Source organism: Mastigoproctus giganteus, chromosome 7 (assembly GCF_048544385.1).
Source record: "Mastigoproctus giganteus isolate SK-2022 chromosome 7, ASM4854438v1, whole genome shotgun sequence".
Classification (NCBI taxonomy): Eukaryota; Metazoa; Arthropoda; class Arachnida; order Uropygi; family Thelyphonidae; genus Mastigoproctus; species Mastigoproctus giganteus.
This window is the reverse complement of record NC_143581.1, coordinates 152,570,741-152,587,809: the sequence shown is the minus strand read 5'-3', so window position 1 is coordinate 152,587,809 and position 17,069 is coordinate 152,570,741. Positions and strand designations below refer to the sequence as shown.

Genomic DNA, 17,069 nt, shown 5'->3' with positions numbered 1-17,069 from the left:
GAATGATGATATCCAGCTCAGGACACTAGGTGTTTATGGTAGAAAGGAATCACCAAGAAAGAGAAGAATGATGATATCCAGCTCAGGCTCTAGGTGTGCCAAGCCCATAACTATAAATCGTGAGTCCTACGAAACTATAAATCCTGAGTTCTGTGAAACCAGAAATCCAGATTGCGAAAAGACCCCACTTAATCTGATCTCTTAACTCCTCTTTAAGTCATTTCATCTTAAGAAGTTTCGGCGTTCTTTGATGGACAGGACAAAGAATTTCATTTGTCAAGTGTTTCCGCATTGCCAACAAAATATAACAAGTGAAAAACAACGGTAGAACAAGTGAAAAAAAGAAGAAAGATTTTTAGCTCTATCTCATTTCCTTCACAGTTAGGTAGATAATTTATTGAACGCCCCTCGGAAATAAAATTACTAAACTTCTAAAGATGAAATGACTTAAGGAATCATCTACCCCCAATCAATTACCCGCTGGCTAAAGGTTAACTTCCGCACATCTTTCCTACAACTGCCTTTCCTCAATTTGAATTTATGCCCTCTCAGGTGATTATTCTGAGCAAGAGGAAGAATCCTATCAGCATTGAGCATGCTCAAACCGTTCAATGCTTTATACAACTCAATCAGATCACATCGCAGGTTCCCCCATCTCCGCGTAGCTTTCATTGTGGGTGTGACAGTTCACTTTAAAAGGCCAGAGATTTAAAAGTGTGCGGATTTTGTTAAAGTGTATTGTTATGTTTCGTTGTTCTGCTGGCCATTTAGGGTTTTGGTTCATCCCACAGCGCCAGTTCTGCTTACCAAATGTGGCTCACTGAGCACCCATATCCTTTCATCCTGGCTTCGAGTCGAGCAAGCCGGACTTATCACACATTTAAAGTTTGAGAATAGGTTTGGATCCTTTTGGCCCCAAGGCCTCTAATCATTCGCTCTTCAAGATGAGACTGATTCCCTTGAGTGCCAGCTATCGTGAGGGAAACTTCAGAGGGAAGCAGCTACTAGATCGTTCGATTAGTCTTTCGCCCTTATACCGGGGTCTGACGATCGATTTGCACGTCAAAACCGCTGCGGACCTCCATCAGAGATTCCTCTGGCTTCGTCATGTCCAGGCATAGCTGCTAGACCCCTGCTGGGGCCCAACGTTGCCCACACTTGGCCTCGTGGATGCAGACCAACTACCCAGTAATTTGAAATTTTTACTGTGGCCGGCCCTGTCACCTAATTTCCTGAGTTTCAGTGGCTAGGCCCTCTGGAGAAAAAATAAAAATTAGAAAAATAATAATAAATGTGGGGTGTGCGCTAGAATTTTGCAAGGCCGAAAATGGTTCATGAGCAGTTTGAATTTTGATGCTAATTTCCATTGTGTGGGGCGTGCGCTGGTTTACAGACAGAGTAGGGGGGGGAAGAGACTGAAGGCTGGAGGAAAGTCAGAACTATGGGGACGAAAGAGAAGGCGACCCCAAGGCTAGTCAGTGGGGCATGCCCATGCCCCACCCTCGTATGACATGCAAGTTGTCTTCCAAAATTTCTACGTTTCACGTTCCATTTCAAAAATGGGCTCACATCTGGTTAGTTTGGGCTTGGCACACCCAGGGTCCTGAGCTGGATATTATCATTCTTCTCTTTCTTTGTGATTCCTTTCTACTTCTCTCTCTCTCAGGGTAGCTCGGAATTTTTTTTTTTTTTTTGGTTGGTGTAGCATAAGCCTTAGGCTTTCTTGCACAATAATAATAATAATAAGGTAATGTAAAGTCAGCTGGCTAATTCAATGAATTTCGCCAGCTGATAGTTATTTTGACATGTAGGATTGAGTTCGCGAGTGTAATATGGTCCAATGAGAATGAGAAACCGAATTTCCCGCGAATTTCCCTTCAGCTGGCAAGATTATTTAGTTTTAGAAGTGCGGTAATGGTTTGCTAGGCATTTTTATAGAAAGTGATTGCATTTTTCTTTAAGCTATTTGTTTTTAAAAGGATTTTTGGTATTATGGTACGAACAAAAGAGTCCGGCTGCACTAAAAAAGGTACGCGGCTGTACTTTTAGCACTCTTGTTTTTCATCTATTCAATAAATCTACGTACATTATGCTTTAAATATTATATATTTCATGAAATAAGAGAAGACAACGACTGGTGATATAAACATTTCGACAGTTCAGATTGGGAAAGTGCTAAAAATGAAATAATAATTGCCATAATGTGAATTTACAGTGTTTCAGTAAAGATTGAACGTAATAATACCATTTTACGATTGGATTGAAAATCGTAAAGTGCGCATATGTAGTAACTCATTGATGTTATACTGTTTTTCCTTTTTTTTTAGTTAAACAAAAATAACCAGTTGTTTTTGCAATAATTCGTTTTTATAATACTTAGGGAAGGTTGGGGAGAGGTCAGCTTATAAGAATACGGTTAATTAAAAACTCCATTTGCTGCTACATTATAATTTACTAGCAGTAGCGTTCAACGATAACCTAAAAGAAGAAAATTTAGTTTTCATGGTACTTACTATAGTAGATTTACTAAAAATAATTATAACTTAATAAATAATAATTATAAAAATAATTAAATAAAAAATAATGATAACAAAAATTCCACTAAACTATTAGCATGTCTCATTATAATTTTTAAAAAATGGAGTGCAACAATTACCATAAATGAACGGTTATGTTGAAATTTTCGTAACTAATTGTTATTAAGACACTGTTTTCATAGTGTTAGTATTAGCACTGGCAAAATGATGCAAGGAAGCAAGTTTATGCAGCATCAACCAAAAAGAAAATGTATCCCATTTCATTTGCCCATCTATTCCAATAATTTATCCACTCTTTTAATTTTATTCAAACTACCCATTTCCCACAATGTCAGCAAAAGAAGAAAGTTTGCTGCAGTAATCAACTATGCTGGCTGAAAGTAGATTTTCTCACATCCATCCTGCAACTGTTCTTTTCCAGTTTAAATTTTTCCTTGTGTGTGTTCTAAGAAAGATAGAGAGGGTGTGACTGGCTGAAAAAATAATAAAAATAATATATACATATATATGTATTCTTTTTTTTTTCCTATTGATGTTTTATAAAATTTACAATACAGCAATGGTTGACATTAATTTTAATAAACATATTGACATAACACAAAATCCGGCATGCATGTATTCCTATATTTTGCTGTCTCGTACACAATAGCATGATCATATTTTGTTTGTAACTATCCTTTTCTCTCTAGTTGTTATTGATAGTAAAGTAAAGTGTTTTGGGTCTAACAGCATTAGGGGTTCCTCCATCTCCGCTTTGTATACTCTGTTTGTATAGCAAAGAAACTCTGTGAAGGTCAGAGATTTAAAAAAAAAAAAAGTGTAAGTGTGTGATTGTGTTATGTTGTTCCTCTGACCTTTTAGCTGTTGGGCCCTTAGTGGGACCCCCCCCCCCCCACACACATTTTACCACGAGGAGGCACGTCAGGCATAGAGGGATTGCAGTAGAAGATGCACTCTGGTAGGCCCTGCCATCTAATTTCTGAAGATTTCAGTGGCTAGGGCCTAAAAAAAAATTGCATGTGAGAATTTAGAATGATACTAAGAGATTGTTTAAGTTAGGCTAAAGTTAGATTAAGTTAAATTTAGATTAGAAGCAGTTGCGATGGTTTGGTGAGTTAGAGTGGGAAGGAAGACTGAAGCCTGGGGGGAAAAAGATAGAAATATAGGGATGATAGGGAAGGCGACCCCAAAAAATATCAGAGGACAGACCCCACCAGGGGAAAGAGGGGGTAGCTACAGGGAGGGGAGGAGACAGGAACCAGTCTCCTCGTCACTCGCTAGGGGAGAAGGGAGTAAAGATACTGTGCAAGGGAGCACGATACAGATTGCCAAAAAGACGCTGGTGCAGAACTGCAAGTTGGCATAGTCGGTGGAGTGCCAGGCGAGCTCCGAAACAAATGATGAAACCACCCCCGGGACGGAATTATTGATAGTATGGAATTCAGTAATTTCACATCAAATGTAATGGTAGAATTGCAAGAATACTAGAGAGTGGAGCAGGTTCTAGAGTCAAAGTCAGCCGTGTGCAAAAATTAAAGTTTGGTGCAGCCAGTTATCCATTCCACGACATTTTTGGGGTCCCCTTTCAATTGGGTGTCTAGATATATTGCATCCATTTCCCCAACCCCATTGCACAAGAAACATCAACTAGTGGCAATGGGAAGTGTATAATGTGCTCCTGTAATGATTTCTCTTGTGACCTCTGCTTACTGTAAACACTGCAAGAAGCAAATATAATGATAACATTTGAGTAAAATGCTACTTTCAGTGTGCTAATATGGTATAAAATAGTTTCATATATGCACATAGTTGCCATCTTTAGTATTCTTTGTAAATAAATATTTTTTATTATTTATTTATTTTTCAGTTTTAAATTTTATGAGCAGTAGTATTAATGCCCATTCATTTATCTAGAGTTTTAAAAAAATGTAGTTCTATAAAGAACTACATTTGAAAAATTTTAACTTGGTCTCTTGTCTTGCACAGGTGTGCTTTCTCATGTTAGTAAGGTAAGTAAAGAGAATACCGTGATTCATCAAACGATAAGAGATAGATGTTTATATTGTTCACAGACAATCTTGTTTTATTTGCAATAAGAATTTCGTGGGTTGTGAGTGCTTAACAGTGCCAGACCATGTTATTTCCGCACCCCGGGCATAATGATTTCTCTGTGCCCTTTAATGAGGATTATATTTTTTTCCTCATTGTCCTGTTTTTGGCACCCATTAAAGAATGGTGTGCTGGGCAGGAGCCCTGCTAGCCCTTACCTTAATCCGGCACTGGTGCTTAGCAACAGTCAGTTATGTAAGACTTGCAATGTATCTAATATTTTTGATCCACTGTGTGTATCTTATGATGATGATAATATAATTCCATCACACCAGCCAAGATATTTAGTGACAAGTCATCCTCCTCTGGTCCCTGTGGTATAGAAGTGAATTGTCGATTCTAATTTATAGGAATGGCAATGCAACTAAATTTTCTCATACCGAAAGCTTAATACAAAGCCTAGCCCAGACCTTGCATCAGAAATCCTGAAGTTAAGACTTGATCTCGATAAAAAGCTAATATCTCTTTACAGTGGCAATGAATTTAAGACAAAATCATCCTTATTAATTTTATGAAGAATCTTACTTGATAGACTTCCTCACCTGGAAACATTTGAACATGGGGTTCACAGACTAGTAGATTAACAGTACCTGCCGGCAGAGACGAAAGCCCGTCACCACCAAATACGGAGAATGCGGAAAGGTCAGGAATGACCACCGCATATCCTGGAGCAATATGGCCTTAGTTGCTAATGCTCCTAAAAACCAAATAATAACAACAGAGATGAAAGTGATTCTTGCACCGCTTCTATTAGAATGAGCAGCAGCCTGGAAAGGAAGGTGCTGGGGATTTCAAGAACTGCTGGGAATCATCATGGAACAAATAAATATGTGGGCTGTGTTAGAGGAACTAAGAGTAAGAACAGGTGTGCTAGGAGTATAGTAAATTTAATAAAAATATATTGTTTGGATATCAAAGACCTGGTGTCACGCAGATATAAGCAGTGCAGAATTGGAATTTGGGGAGTACAATGTGTACAGGAAGGATAGACAGGGAAAAGGGGTTATTTTATTTATTAAGAAACAAAATCTAAACAAGTGCATCCAGTTGACATGGATGGACAGTGCAATGTTGAGTCAGTTTGGTGTGACATAAGGACTGGGAAACCAAAAATAAGAGTAGGAGTATGTTATAGGCCTAATGACTCTGATTAGTACAACAAACAACTGTACAGGAAATAGAGTGAGCCAATAAATCAGAATGTCTTATAATGGGGGATTTTAACTTCCCAGATATTGACTGGAAATTGTGAGTATCCCCAATTCACAAAGGGGGATCAAAGGGTGACACGAGTAATTACAGACCCGTTAGTTTACCTCGCACACTAGCAAGACTTTTGTAGATTTATTGGATGATTGTTTTCTATAGCAGCATGAGCGGCAACCAGAGGAAATAATACTCTTGATTTGATTATCAGCAGCGATTATTCATCGGATTAAGGATCTGCAGATAAAGGAACTACTAAGCTGCAGTGATCACAGTGTACTGCTGTCAGATTTACTTAAAAGATATAGCTACCACCAGGGGTAAAGGGAGAGGTTTTTTCTTTCATAAAGGAGACTACAGTGGTCTCAGACAGTTTTTAAATTTTATATGGTGGGACAGACTGATTGTTACCAACAGCAAATTTTAAATGGGAACCATTCAAGGAAATAATCTTGGAAGCCACTAGGCTTTTCATGCCAACTAAGAAATACTGTTCAAGGTTTAAGCCTAAATGGATGTCAGATGGACTAATGAGACTCGTGACAGAGAAGAAAAATGTATGAGATGCACATAAATTATCAGGCGACAAAGAAGCCTATGGTTACTCTGTAATCAAGTCACAAAGGAAGGCAAGCAAGCGAAGGCAGATCACAAGAAATCTTTGGCAAGGGATGCAAAGAAAAACAGCAAAAATTTCTGTACTTATTATTATTAACCATGTGGTGCAAGGAAGCCTGAGGCTTTTACCACTGCACTAGCCAAAAAAAAAAAAAAAAGAAAAATTGAGTTACCCTGAGAGAGAAAGAGAGAGAAAAAGACTAAGAAATAGAAGGGAATCACCAAGAAAGAGAAGAATAATGATATCCAGCTTGGGACCCTGGGTGTGCCAAGCCCATACTTACCAGATGTCAGCCCCTGGGGCATATAAACTACAGAAGGAAGAGGATGAATCAGATTGGTCCACTTGGTATTGATGGTTTGACTATTGATGATCCTGCTCAGGTAGCTGACAAACTGAATGACTATTTTGTATATATATTCACACATGATGAATCCTGTGAAGTGAATGCCAAAAGCTTATTAAACTCCTAAATTCAAATTTAGGAAAGACAGTTGTAGAATAGATGTGCAGAAAATTTGCCTTTAGCCAGCAGGCGGTTGTTTGTTGGAACAAACTTACACGTTTCTCGTAGTGGAGGTTGACAACTGAAATAAGTTCAAGGCAGAACTAGACAAACATTTGGAGTGAATGGATGGGTGAAATTGGGAAGTGTTTTTTTTTTTTTTTTTGGCTGATGCTATATATTTGTATAAGCTTGCTTATACAGTATCAGCCAAAAAAAAAAAAAAAAAACCAACCTTCCTGGATCTATGTTCGTACTGTGCACGGTGCATGCCGGTGGCAGCAGTGTTCTTCTTTGGGAAGTGTTTTTCTGTGGTAAAATTACACCCTATGATATGTGTGCAAGGGTGTTTGAAAGCAGCAGAGACCTATCACACCTGATTTCCACCACATACACACATCTATGTTTGTTGGAGGTGGGGTATTCCAGCATGAAAATGCACTGTTCCATCAGGCCAGATGGGTGCAGAGATGATTTTCTGAATGCTCAAGATTTTATCTCTTTCTCTATTGGCCCCTTATCAAATATGAGCAAACTGTCATATATTCATTGCAACTAGTTCATTGTGACTGCCTCCTACTAAGATTGGTTAGACAATCTTCTTTAACAAACTCATGCTGTGATGACTCTTATTTCGTTCTTGTAAAAAGGAACTTTCATTACATCTTTAATTATGGATTCCATAATTTTTGCTGCCACAGAAACCTGACTTAAGGCCTATATTTGCCAAGATCATTCTTACTAGAACCACCTTTGTGTATGTGAGAGAGATTTTTACATTTACAGTTTTGTGGAACCTCATCTAAAAATGCCCATATTAGGTGCACTAGAACATATGCATAAAGTGCCTGTTTGTCTTCAGTATGTCTGTCCATACTTAATAACTCAGCTCACAATATATGGGTTTCCATATAATTTTATATTTGGACCTTTTTAGAAGTTATCAAACTATCCCAAATTTCCTTAAAATCAGACCAATATAAATCCAATCATTTATTATTATTATTTATTTATTCTTCCCCATACATATCATGTAGGCTATCCATTTTCTGTATATTGTAGTAGCCGAAGCATTAGATATTATTTATTGCCATGAATTGATTGGGGGAATGGATGGGCATTGCGGCAGATGCACAGAAAAGTTGTTGCTTTTTTTTTCTTTTTTTTTTTAATGAATTTATCGAATACATAAATCATACATTATTGCTATTTGTTTATTATATTAATCACCGCAGAAACATGAAATGTGCAATTTATTTTGATTGTTGTTAAAATCCAGAAAGAAATAATTAAATGCATGACACTATACTGCAAATTGGTAATTTATTAAATCACAGGGCCTGAAATACATCTTTCATTTTACACAGTGTTGATTATAAAGTATTATGAACATACAGTAAATATAACATTGGGAAGTACGTGTACAGTGAAGTGAAAACAATTACTGTTTGCCCCTATTAATAACAGAAAAATAAATTCAATTATTTAATTAAAAATAAAATAGAAATATAATAAAATAAAAGTCTAATGCATCTGAAATGTTCTAGTTTTGTGCATAAAAGTTGTTCATTTCTTTCATTGTAATGATGGATACCACCAGCTAGTGCTTTTCAGTTATGACTCATTCACTTCCAAGTAACTGTTAGTCTCCTCCTCTTTAAAAATATATTCCATGCAAAGAACGTATTCAGCTTGTCATTTTTTTAGGTTATCACAGCTAGTTCCAGTTCCCACTGCTCCCCATGTAGTTTGATCACAGGAAACTGCCATTTGTGTATGTTATAATCTGTATATTGAAATTTTGAAGGAGGGCTGTTTGTTCTTATAAAAAGTAGAAGGGACAAATGAAAAGTTATTCCAGTGAGTTTGGAATTGACTGTGAATGAATGTTGACTAGTTCTTCTGGCCCCGGGTGCCAAGCGAATTGTGACCAGGCGATTATCTGTGCAATCTTTCAGTAGTGATCTTCATAAAGCGATAGTAGTTCTTTTTAAGTTCCAGCAGTCTCAAAAAAACTGTTTATTTCATAGAAGCTCTTCTATCAAAAAGTTTTTGTAGAGAGTCAGGAAGGAAATCCACCTTTCTTTTATATTTTTCTTTCCTGAGTACTAATCCTCACTAACCTCCTCTTGGTCACACCAGGCACTGCTCCTGCCTCCCTGTGACGGGGCCGGAAACCTTGGCAGAAAAAGTTGAACTGCCAAGGGCTAAAAGGAGCAAAATGTGCTTCCACCTTTAGAGCCAACCAACTCTCGGCTACAAACTAAAACTGATTATGACATATCACAACCCAAGAGGTTGAAAACAAATTCTCCAACAACAGTGTGTCCTGCATTGCATTTCTAATTTTGTATTCACTTTCAGAAAAACCTCTCGGTAAATTATCTCCTTTCCTCATCCAGAAACACCTGGAGAGTATTACGAGATCTAAGACTGAAGGGGCTGCAATTTGGAGACCTACTATTAGAAACAGCAAACTGTAGACATTCTGAGAAACTCTTACTAATTTCAAATTTTGCTGGGATACCAGTTAAAGTATCTCCCCATGCTACCCTAAATACATCTAAAAGTGTTATATCCAGCTGGGATCTGCTGAACGTAACGGAGGAAGAAATAACTCAAGAGCTTCAAGATCAAAATGTTATTGCAGCAAGAAGAATCATGATTAAAAAAGATGAAAGGAAGCAAATTGTTCTTCAAGCAGAAATTGAAGCTGTTGCTATACGTTTTGGTTACTCAGGTTGCGATAACACTAGTTTCAATCTACCTTCCACCAAATTATACCTTCTCTTACCAAGATCTGGAAAACCTTCTACTGCAGTTACCTTCCCCTGCTTGTCTGTTGGGGGATTTCAATGGTCATCACCCTTTATAGGGATCTTCTAAATTAGATACACATGGCCGACTGATTGAAACCTTTCTGGATAGGCAAAATCTTACCATTCTTAATACAGGTGAACCTACGCACATACAGTTGCCAACTGGACAGAACTTCTGCAGGTCAGTAGGTGGCGCAGACGTGGTGAAGTGGTTGTTTTAAGTGCTCCTGATTGTCACTCAATTTTTCTAGTATAAGTGAATGTTTAAAGTTTCTCACATGTTACAGTGCAATGGCCAAACGATTCTACCTCTCCCAAGGTGAGTATCTCCCGGATCCGTTTATTCAAACTCTTTCAAATTGTGTGCAAGTTAAATCGAACTACACATTCTGCAGTGGGAGATCGTCATTTTGAGCAGTTCGGATTTTTGCCTACTGGATTGCAGCCCCAGTCAAGGTCAGAGAGGAGTGATAAATTCTCCCCCCCCCCACAGGTGAAGTCTCTTAAAGTAAACGTCATACAGCGTTAGTCACAAAGCCCTTGCACAGTGCCTAATGGAAAAGGTGGCTTCGTGTTCCTAGAAAGCTTTGACGATCCTCCCCTATACATATTTCTGTCATCCAAAATGTCGGATTATAGTGCTTCAATAGCTGAGTTGTCTGGAGAATTGACTTTCTCTGAAGTTTCAGACAACGGTTTCAAGGAACCTCTGGCTATGATGGAAAAAACACTGGAAGACAAATTTTCTCCTATTCAAGGACCTTTAAATTCTACTCATATGTTTAATGATTCTCAAGATAGTGAACAAACTGGTAGTGCAGCTATTCTTGACTATCTTTTTGGATTAAAAGCAAATATACTTGATGATTTTATAGAGGGCTCTACTGTGACACCTCTTATGTTTGTTGAGATGTCCAAAAATTGAAACAATATGGAAAGGTTAGTGATAGATCTAACTATAGAGAACAAAAAGCTGAGAACAAAATTAAATAATCTTAATGTTGAGAGGAAACAACAAAATGTCATGCCAACCATTTCAGCTCCCACCTATGCGGGTGTGGTTGCCTTAGGCGCTAGCAAACAATCTCAGAGTGAAGTTAACTTACCAGATGTTCAAACAAAGTACGTACTCCTAGTTAAAGCAAATGCAGATAGTAATTGTAAAACCAGTGAGGAAGTTAAAGCTGAAATTTCTAAAAGTCTTAAACCTGAATTTAAAAAATTAAAGATTAAATCAATAAGAAAAATAAGAGAAAAGGGAGTTCTAATCGAAACTGATAACAGCAAGGATTTAAATAAACTTAAATCCTGCACTAAGTTCAAGGAGTTAAAATTTTCTGTGGATTCCCCTAAAAAATTAAATCCAACTGTCATAATATATGACATACCTAAAGATGTCAGTGACTCTGATTTTCTAAGACTTATTCAATAAAAACCTTGTGGATCGTGGTATTTCCCAGGAAGATTATGAGTCTATTAAGGTTCGTTTTAAAATCAGGTCTCGGAACAAAAACAATCAACATTGGGTTCTTGAGATCCCAAATAAAATTAGGAAAGTGTTTTTGCCTTCAAATAGCCAGGTTTTTATCGGATGGTCTGTCCATGGTATGAAGGATTTTTTCTCAGCATCACGCTGTTTTAAATGTCTTAGCTACGGATGCTCGGCTAAAAACTGCCACCAGTCCGAGTTTACCTGTGGACATTGCGGTGACCTGGGTCATCAAATTCTAAACTGTCCTAAAATGGACGAACCTGCTGTTTGCCCAAATTGTGGGCTTAAGAAGAGGAATGCGGACCATTCCTTCAAGGATGTTAAGTGCCCTAAATTTGTGAAAGCCCAAGAAGTAACAAATATTCGGACCAGCTTTACCTAACTCTGGAATGTCTTGTGTATATACTTTACAGTTAAATTGTCAACGATCTTTATCGGTTTTAAATAATCTTTCTAAGTTAATGGTCAAGCACAAATTTCAACTTTTAGGGTTACAAGAACTGTATTCTTATAAGGGTGTTGTCAAGGGCCTCCCTCTCAGCTGTCGCATTATTTCTTCAAACCCTGTTACGGTCGGTGACCGGGGTAATGCCACTACCGGGGTTAGGGCTGCCTTAGTGGTTGCTGACCCCCTCATTACTGTAACAAAAATTTCTTGTCTCTGCTCCACACATGCCACATGTGCATGCTTGGAAGGCTGTTTTCAAAAAATTTGTGGTTTCTCTGTATGCTCAATGTAGTCAGGCCATAGAACCATTTCTAAATTACATGGAAAACGTTTTGATCCATTTATCTGGTTTTCCTGTCATTTTTATGATGGATGCTAATGCTCACTCCCAGCTTTGGAATAGCCCTACTACAGACTCTAAAGGTGAACTTTTGGAGGAGCTTATTCAGTCCAGTTACCTCACTCTGTGGAATACCCCAGGCCATCCACCTACTTTTGTTTCTTCTCTGGGTCAATCTTATATTGACATTATCCTTTCAAACTCTACTCTTGGTTATGGCACTTCCAACTGGCTTAGCCATACTTTGTGGTGCTCAAGCGACCACAATGTCATCACTTTTATGATCAGTCTAAGCAACAATCCTAGGGTTATCAGGTGCTGTTTTGACTTCCCATGGTTTAAGACAAAACACATTGATTGGAATATCTTTGATGTAAATGTTCATGAGCTTATTTCAGAAGAAATAATTGTCCAACTTGGCTCGCTTCCTGCTGATATGCAGGTTTCTAGGGTTCAAGAGATTCTAATCACTGTCTGTGAGTCCACTCTAAAAAAGAAAAAAGAAAAAAATGAATAGTGTTTCATGGTGGATCCCAAATCTCACAGTTCTCAGAAAAAAATTACAAAATGCTCGTCGTAATTTTCAGAGAGCAAAGAGAGCTAGCAGGCCCAGAGATGAGATTGACAGACTTGGTGAGTTCTATAAATCCAATAGAAGGAGTTATTTCAATACCATTTTCCAGGAGAAGAAACTTGCCTGGGCAAGATTTGTTCAGCATAACATAAATGAAGATCCGATTACCCTACAAACTTGTTACTAACAAGGTTCATCCCAGCGATGTTCTTTCTTCTATTATTGTAAATGGTAATTGAAACCCTGGACCGGAGTTTGTCAATTTATGGCATCTTGGACGGCTTGCTCCATGAGGACACTGCCTCCTATGACAATGCCATCGCTTGAAAATGCAGAAGGAAAGTATTAACGTTAACAAAATAATTTCAATGTTTTTTATTTTTAAATTTATCTTTCTCCACTTAAATTTATAGTTCTTAATTGAAATTTCTATTTGACACAATTTAATTAACGACGACATACTTTGATTTTTATATTAACCAACTGCGACTGTAATACTTGCATTTAAATTTTTGGTATGTTATTAAGGCACATAAAACTGGGGATCAAAACAATATTCAGCCTTGACAAATGCATTTAGTTTAACAACATTTTTTTTACAAAGTTTGTCTTACAAGTCATTAATTTAGCACTACATTTTTTTAGTGAGCGGATTTATACAAAATATACGGGTGAGCCTTTGTATTTCTTGAAAACTCATTTTTCATTTTGATTTCTCCTTATTTTACTTTTTACAGCTATTCTCAACAAGGGTGAAAATTGGTTTTTGGGGGGCAAAAAATTATGGGTATTACAATGGTTTTTGGCCCCCCAAAGTTCAACCCTATCCGACAACATCTTATTCCTTAATATTTAATTTCTCTCATTGGGTTTGCTTTTCCCCTGAGACAACTGATTTTTAACATATAGGTATATTTTATTGTGAGTGAGTGATGAATTTGGTAAAAGGAATATAGTGGGCGTGATTTAATTCAACCACCTTTGCTTTTCATAGGTATTAAATGCTTTTTTTGTCAGATTTTACCAGTAAATTAAGTGACCTGAATTTGGAATTACAAGAAAAAAAATAAAAATGTGGGTGACATGATTCATAGTATTTCTGCATATAGATATCAATATTTGGCATTAGCTAAGAATCTCAAAGAAAGAAAATTCGATCATTTTGCAAATATGCAAGATCATTTGCAAAAATATCCTGTTTTTGGATTTAATAGTGAGAAATATGTTTCTGAAATTGAGATAGTTGTCGATGATTTTGAAACCAGCTTCAGTGATTTTAAAACAATTGAAGATTGATATGCTTAATATATTTCTTATCCATTTATTGTCGGGTTAATGTCCGATTTTTCACATGGGAAAATATTACCTGAAAATGAAATTATTACATTTGGAAACGATATCTTTCTAAAAGCCAGATCATCAGAAAAAGACTTTTAGAAATATGTTTGCCGAGAAAAGTAACCAAATGTAAAAAAAATGCAGCGAACTTTTAAATTCCTGTTTTGGTTCCACATATCTATGTGAATTGGCTTTTTTGTATTTGAAACAAACAAAGACGAAGAATTGCTCTACTCTTATGGACTTGCACACAGAAGATTCTTTACGGTTGGCCTTATCACAGTATAGTTCCGATTTTGAAAGCTTGGCAGATGACACAAACATCGCATAAATTAAAAATTTAAATACATATGAATTTAAAATAAGAATTCTGAAATATATTTAATTTTAAAATTTATGAATAGAATTTTTCAATATGTATTGATTAACTTTTTTTAACCATGTGCAATGAAATTCTTAAGATGGTAGATCGCATCACAAATTAAGTTGGCCGTCCCTGCTCCAGGCTACTTCAAAGGATGCCTCTGTTACCTATTTTAAAGAAACATCACCATTACAGGGTGCATCATTCTATTAACATTTTTAGCTTTTTTGCCAAAATTCAACCAAACGTTTTTGAGCTGAGGATGATTCGTCGTAAGATGTTTTTGAAGCTTTCAAAGCTTCTTTCGAAAGAACTTTATGGCACTGAAGGCACAGTGGTCTTGCTTAATATTAATGTTCAATTTTATTTATTTGAAGCCAAAATTAATGAATTCTTTAAATTTGTTTTTCGGACAAGGCATGGTCATTAATATTTTTCTAAAAATTAATTTAAGAGTGTAGTAATTAGTACAATGTTTTGGTACTTTAGTTATTTATAATAAACCATTTCTTCAATATAAGAATAAAAAATTTAGTATTTAATCACACGTGTCAAGTATACGCTATTTATATGTGAATGTGAAACATAACAATAAAATTTAAGCTAGATGTTAATGATTCTATTATGAATCATTAACATCTGGCTTAAAGAAATCCGACCATACGGTCCCTGACCGTACCACGTGGTTCGGTCGGATTTCTGGAGGTCACAACCTTAAAACAAAAACAATTAGCAGTCACCTGTTTATTGGGCTTTTCTGTTAGTGCAATCTATCATAAACGGATAGTAAACTCGATCTTATTGAATTTGCGATAATACTGACAGCTGGAATTCTGTGGGTTATTATAGTGAAATGTGTTTACACTTCCATGAAATCTTCAATCATATAAAAAAAATTAATTTTCAGAATCTTCTCTTCATTCCTATTTTTAAAGCTTCGTAACTTGTTACTCCATTCTCACTTGTGCGCATCGTGTTACTTGCAATTTGTGTGCCGTGTTTTTTGTTATTGATTGCTTATCATTTTACTGTTTTAAATTTTAACCCCCGCCCACAAATGTCAGTGAACAGAAATTTCAACTAGTTAGTATGTACATATTACAGTACGTATTAATTATTCCAATTATCACTTATATTCTTCCGATTTTCACGTATCATTTAATTTTTTAATTGGTAAGGTAATAAGGGGTAAATTTGTGCTTAATACATCTTTACTTTTATAGCCTGTGGATAATATTCCTCCTATTTTCGCTAATTAGAATCGCTGTTTAATAGAATTAAAATTCAATTCACAAACGTGATCACAATGACCGACGCTTACTACACATCGTATAGGGAAGGGTACTTTACTATGGTGAGTCCATCGTAACATGATTTGATTGTACAGTGAAACAATTGAAAAGTGGGGTTCCATTGTATTTTTAACTATTTACGTGAAACTTCGGATAATTGGAGCAGCCACTTAATTGGGACAAAATGCACTAGTCCCGATGTGTCCCAAATAACCGGAATCGACTGTATAACAATACAATAAAAAATAAATATAATAACAATACACATAATATATATACAGTGATATAAAATAAGCTTACCAGCAATTAACAACCAAGAAACAACAGAACACTTAACATAACAAGATACTAATGTGGAATATTTGGTGATGTCATCGTTGTTGCCAATTCATATAACTAACATTAACTTTTATGAGAGCAACTAGTCATTTATAAACATGAATTAACATCTCTAAAAAATGCGCACTAATATACAAATCTAATGGCCAAATGCAAGCCAATTTCCAATGTTAGCATCTCTTACCTGCACTGACAGGCATTATAACATGATTCATCACACTATTATCATTGATTGTTCAGACATAGTTTGTTTCCAGCTGAATTTGGTATATAATCCTGAAGAGGACTTTTTGGCCTAAAAATGGGCTGCAGCCTGAGGTTGGAAACCACTGGTCTAGAGACTAGGCATGCACCTACGTGGTGATCTCACTGAGGTGTTTAGGACTTTGAATGGATTATTATTATTATTGTTGTTGTTATTAGCTATATGGTGCCAGGAAGCCAGAGGCTTATGCTGCACCAGCCAAAACAAATTTCTGAATTACCCTGAGAGAGAGAGAGAGAGAGAGAGAGAACAAGTCAGAAGTAGAAGGGGAATCACCAAGAAAGAGAAGAATGATGATATCCAGCTCAGGACACTGGGTGTGCCAAGCCCATACTCACCAGATATGAACCCCTGGGGTGTATCGAGTAAGCTCAATGCAGATGCCATCCTTCTCAGACTATACACACGAGGGGGCATATTCATACTAATGATAGTTATGGTATAGACGTGTGGAGGTTTGCCTTCAGCCAGTGGGTCATTGATTGTTGGAACAAACTTCCATCTGTTGTTGTGGAATTGGCTAGTTTGAATAAATTCAAGGAAGAACTAGACAAAATATTAGAGGGGATGGACAGGTGATGTGGGTTTTTTTTTTTTTTTTTTTTGCTGATGCTGTGTAAGCTTGCTTTCTTGCATCATATGCCACTATTAATACTCGTTTTTTATTAGAACTCAAATAAGTGATTGCAGCCTTGCTTTGTATCACCTACTTTGCTGCTCTGGTTATACATTTCTAGTTATAATGGAACAATAATTTTTAAAAGTGCTTTTTACCATGTGGCGCGAATGAATGAAAAGAGAAAATAAAGATGCCTCTGGAAC

The 17,069-nt window shown here is 36.6% G+C and overlaps 1 protein-coding gene across 1 annotated transcript in view; it reads left to right on the top strand.

Annotated features, from left to right (window-relative positions):
• Nucleotides 1–1,836: 1,836 nt before the first annotated feature.
• The window catches only part of LOC150083265 (PCNA-associated factor-like), a 73,013-nt gene continuing 57,780 nt past the window's right edge, over nucleotides 1,837–17,069 (top strand). The window contains exon 1 of the mRNA XM_090377135.1: nucleotides 1,837–2,029. Within this exon, the coding sequence (XP_090233261.1) occupies nucleotides 1,993–2,029 (37 nt within the window). The 5' untranslated portion in view covers nucleotides 1,837–1,992. The remainder of the gene's footprint in view (nucleotides 2,030–17,069) is intronic.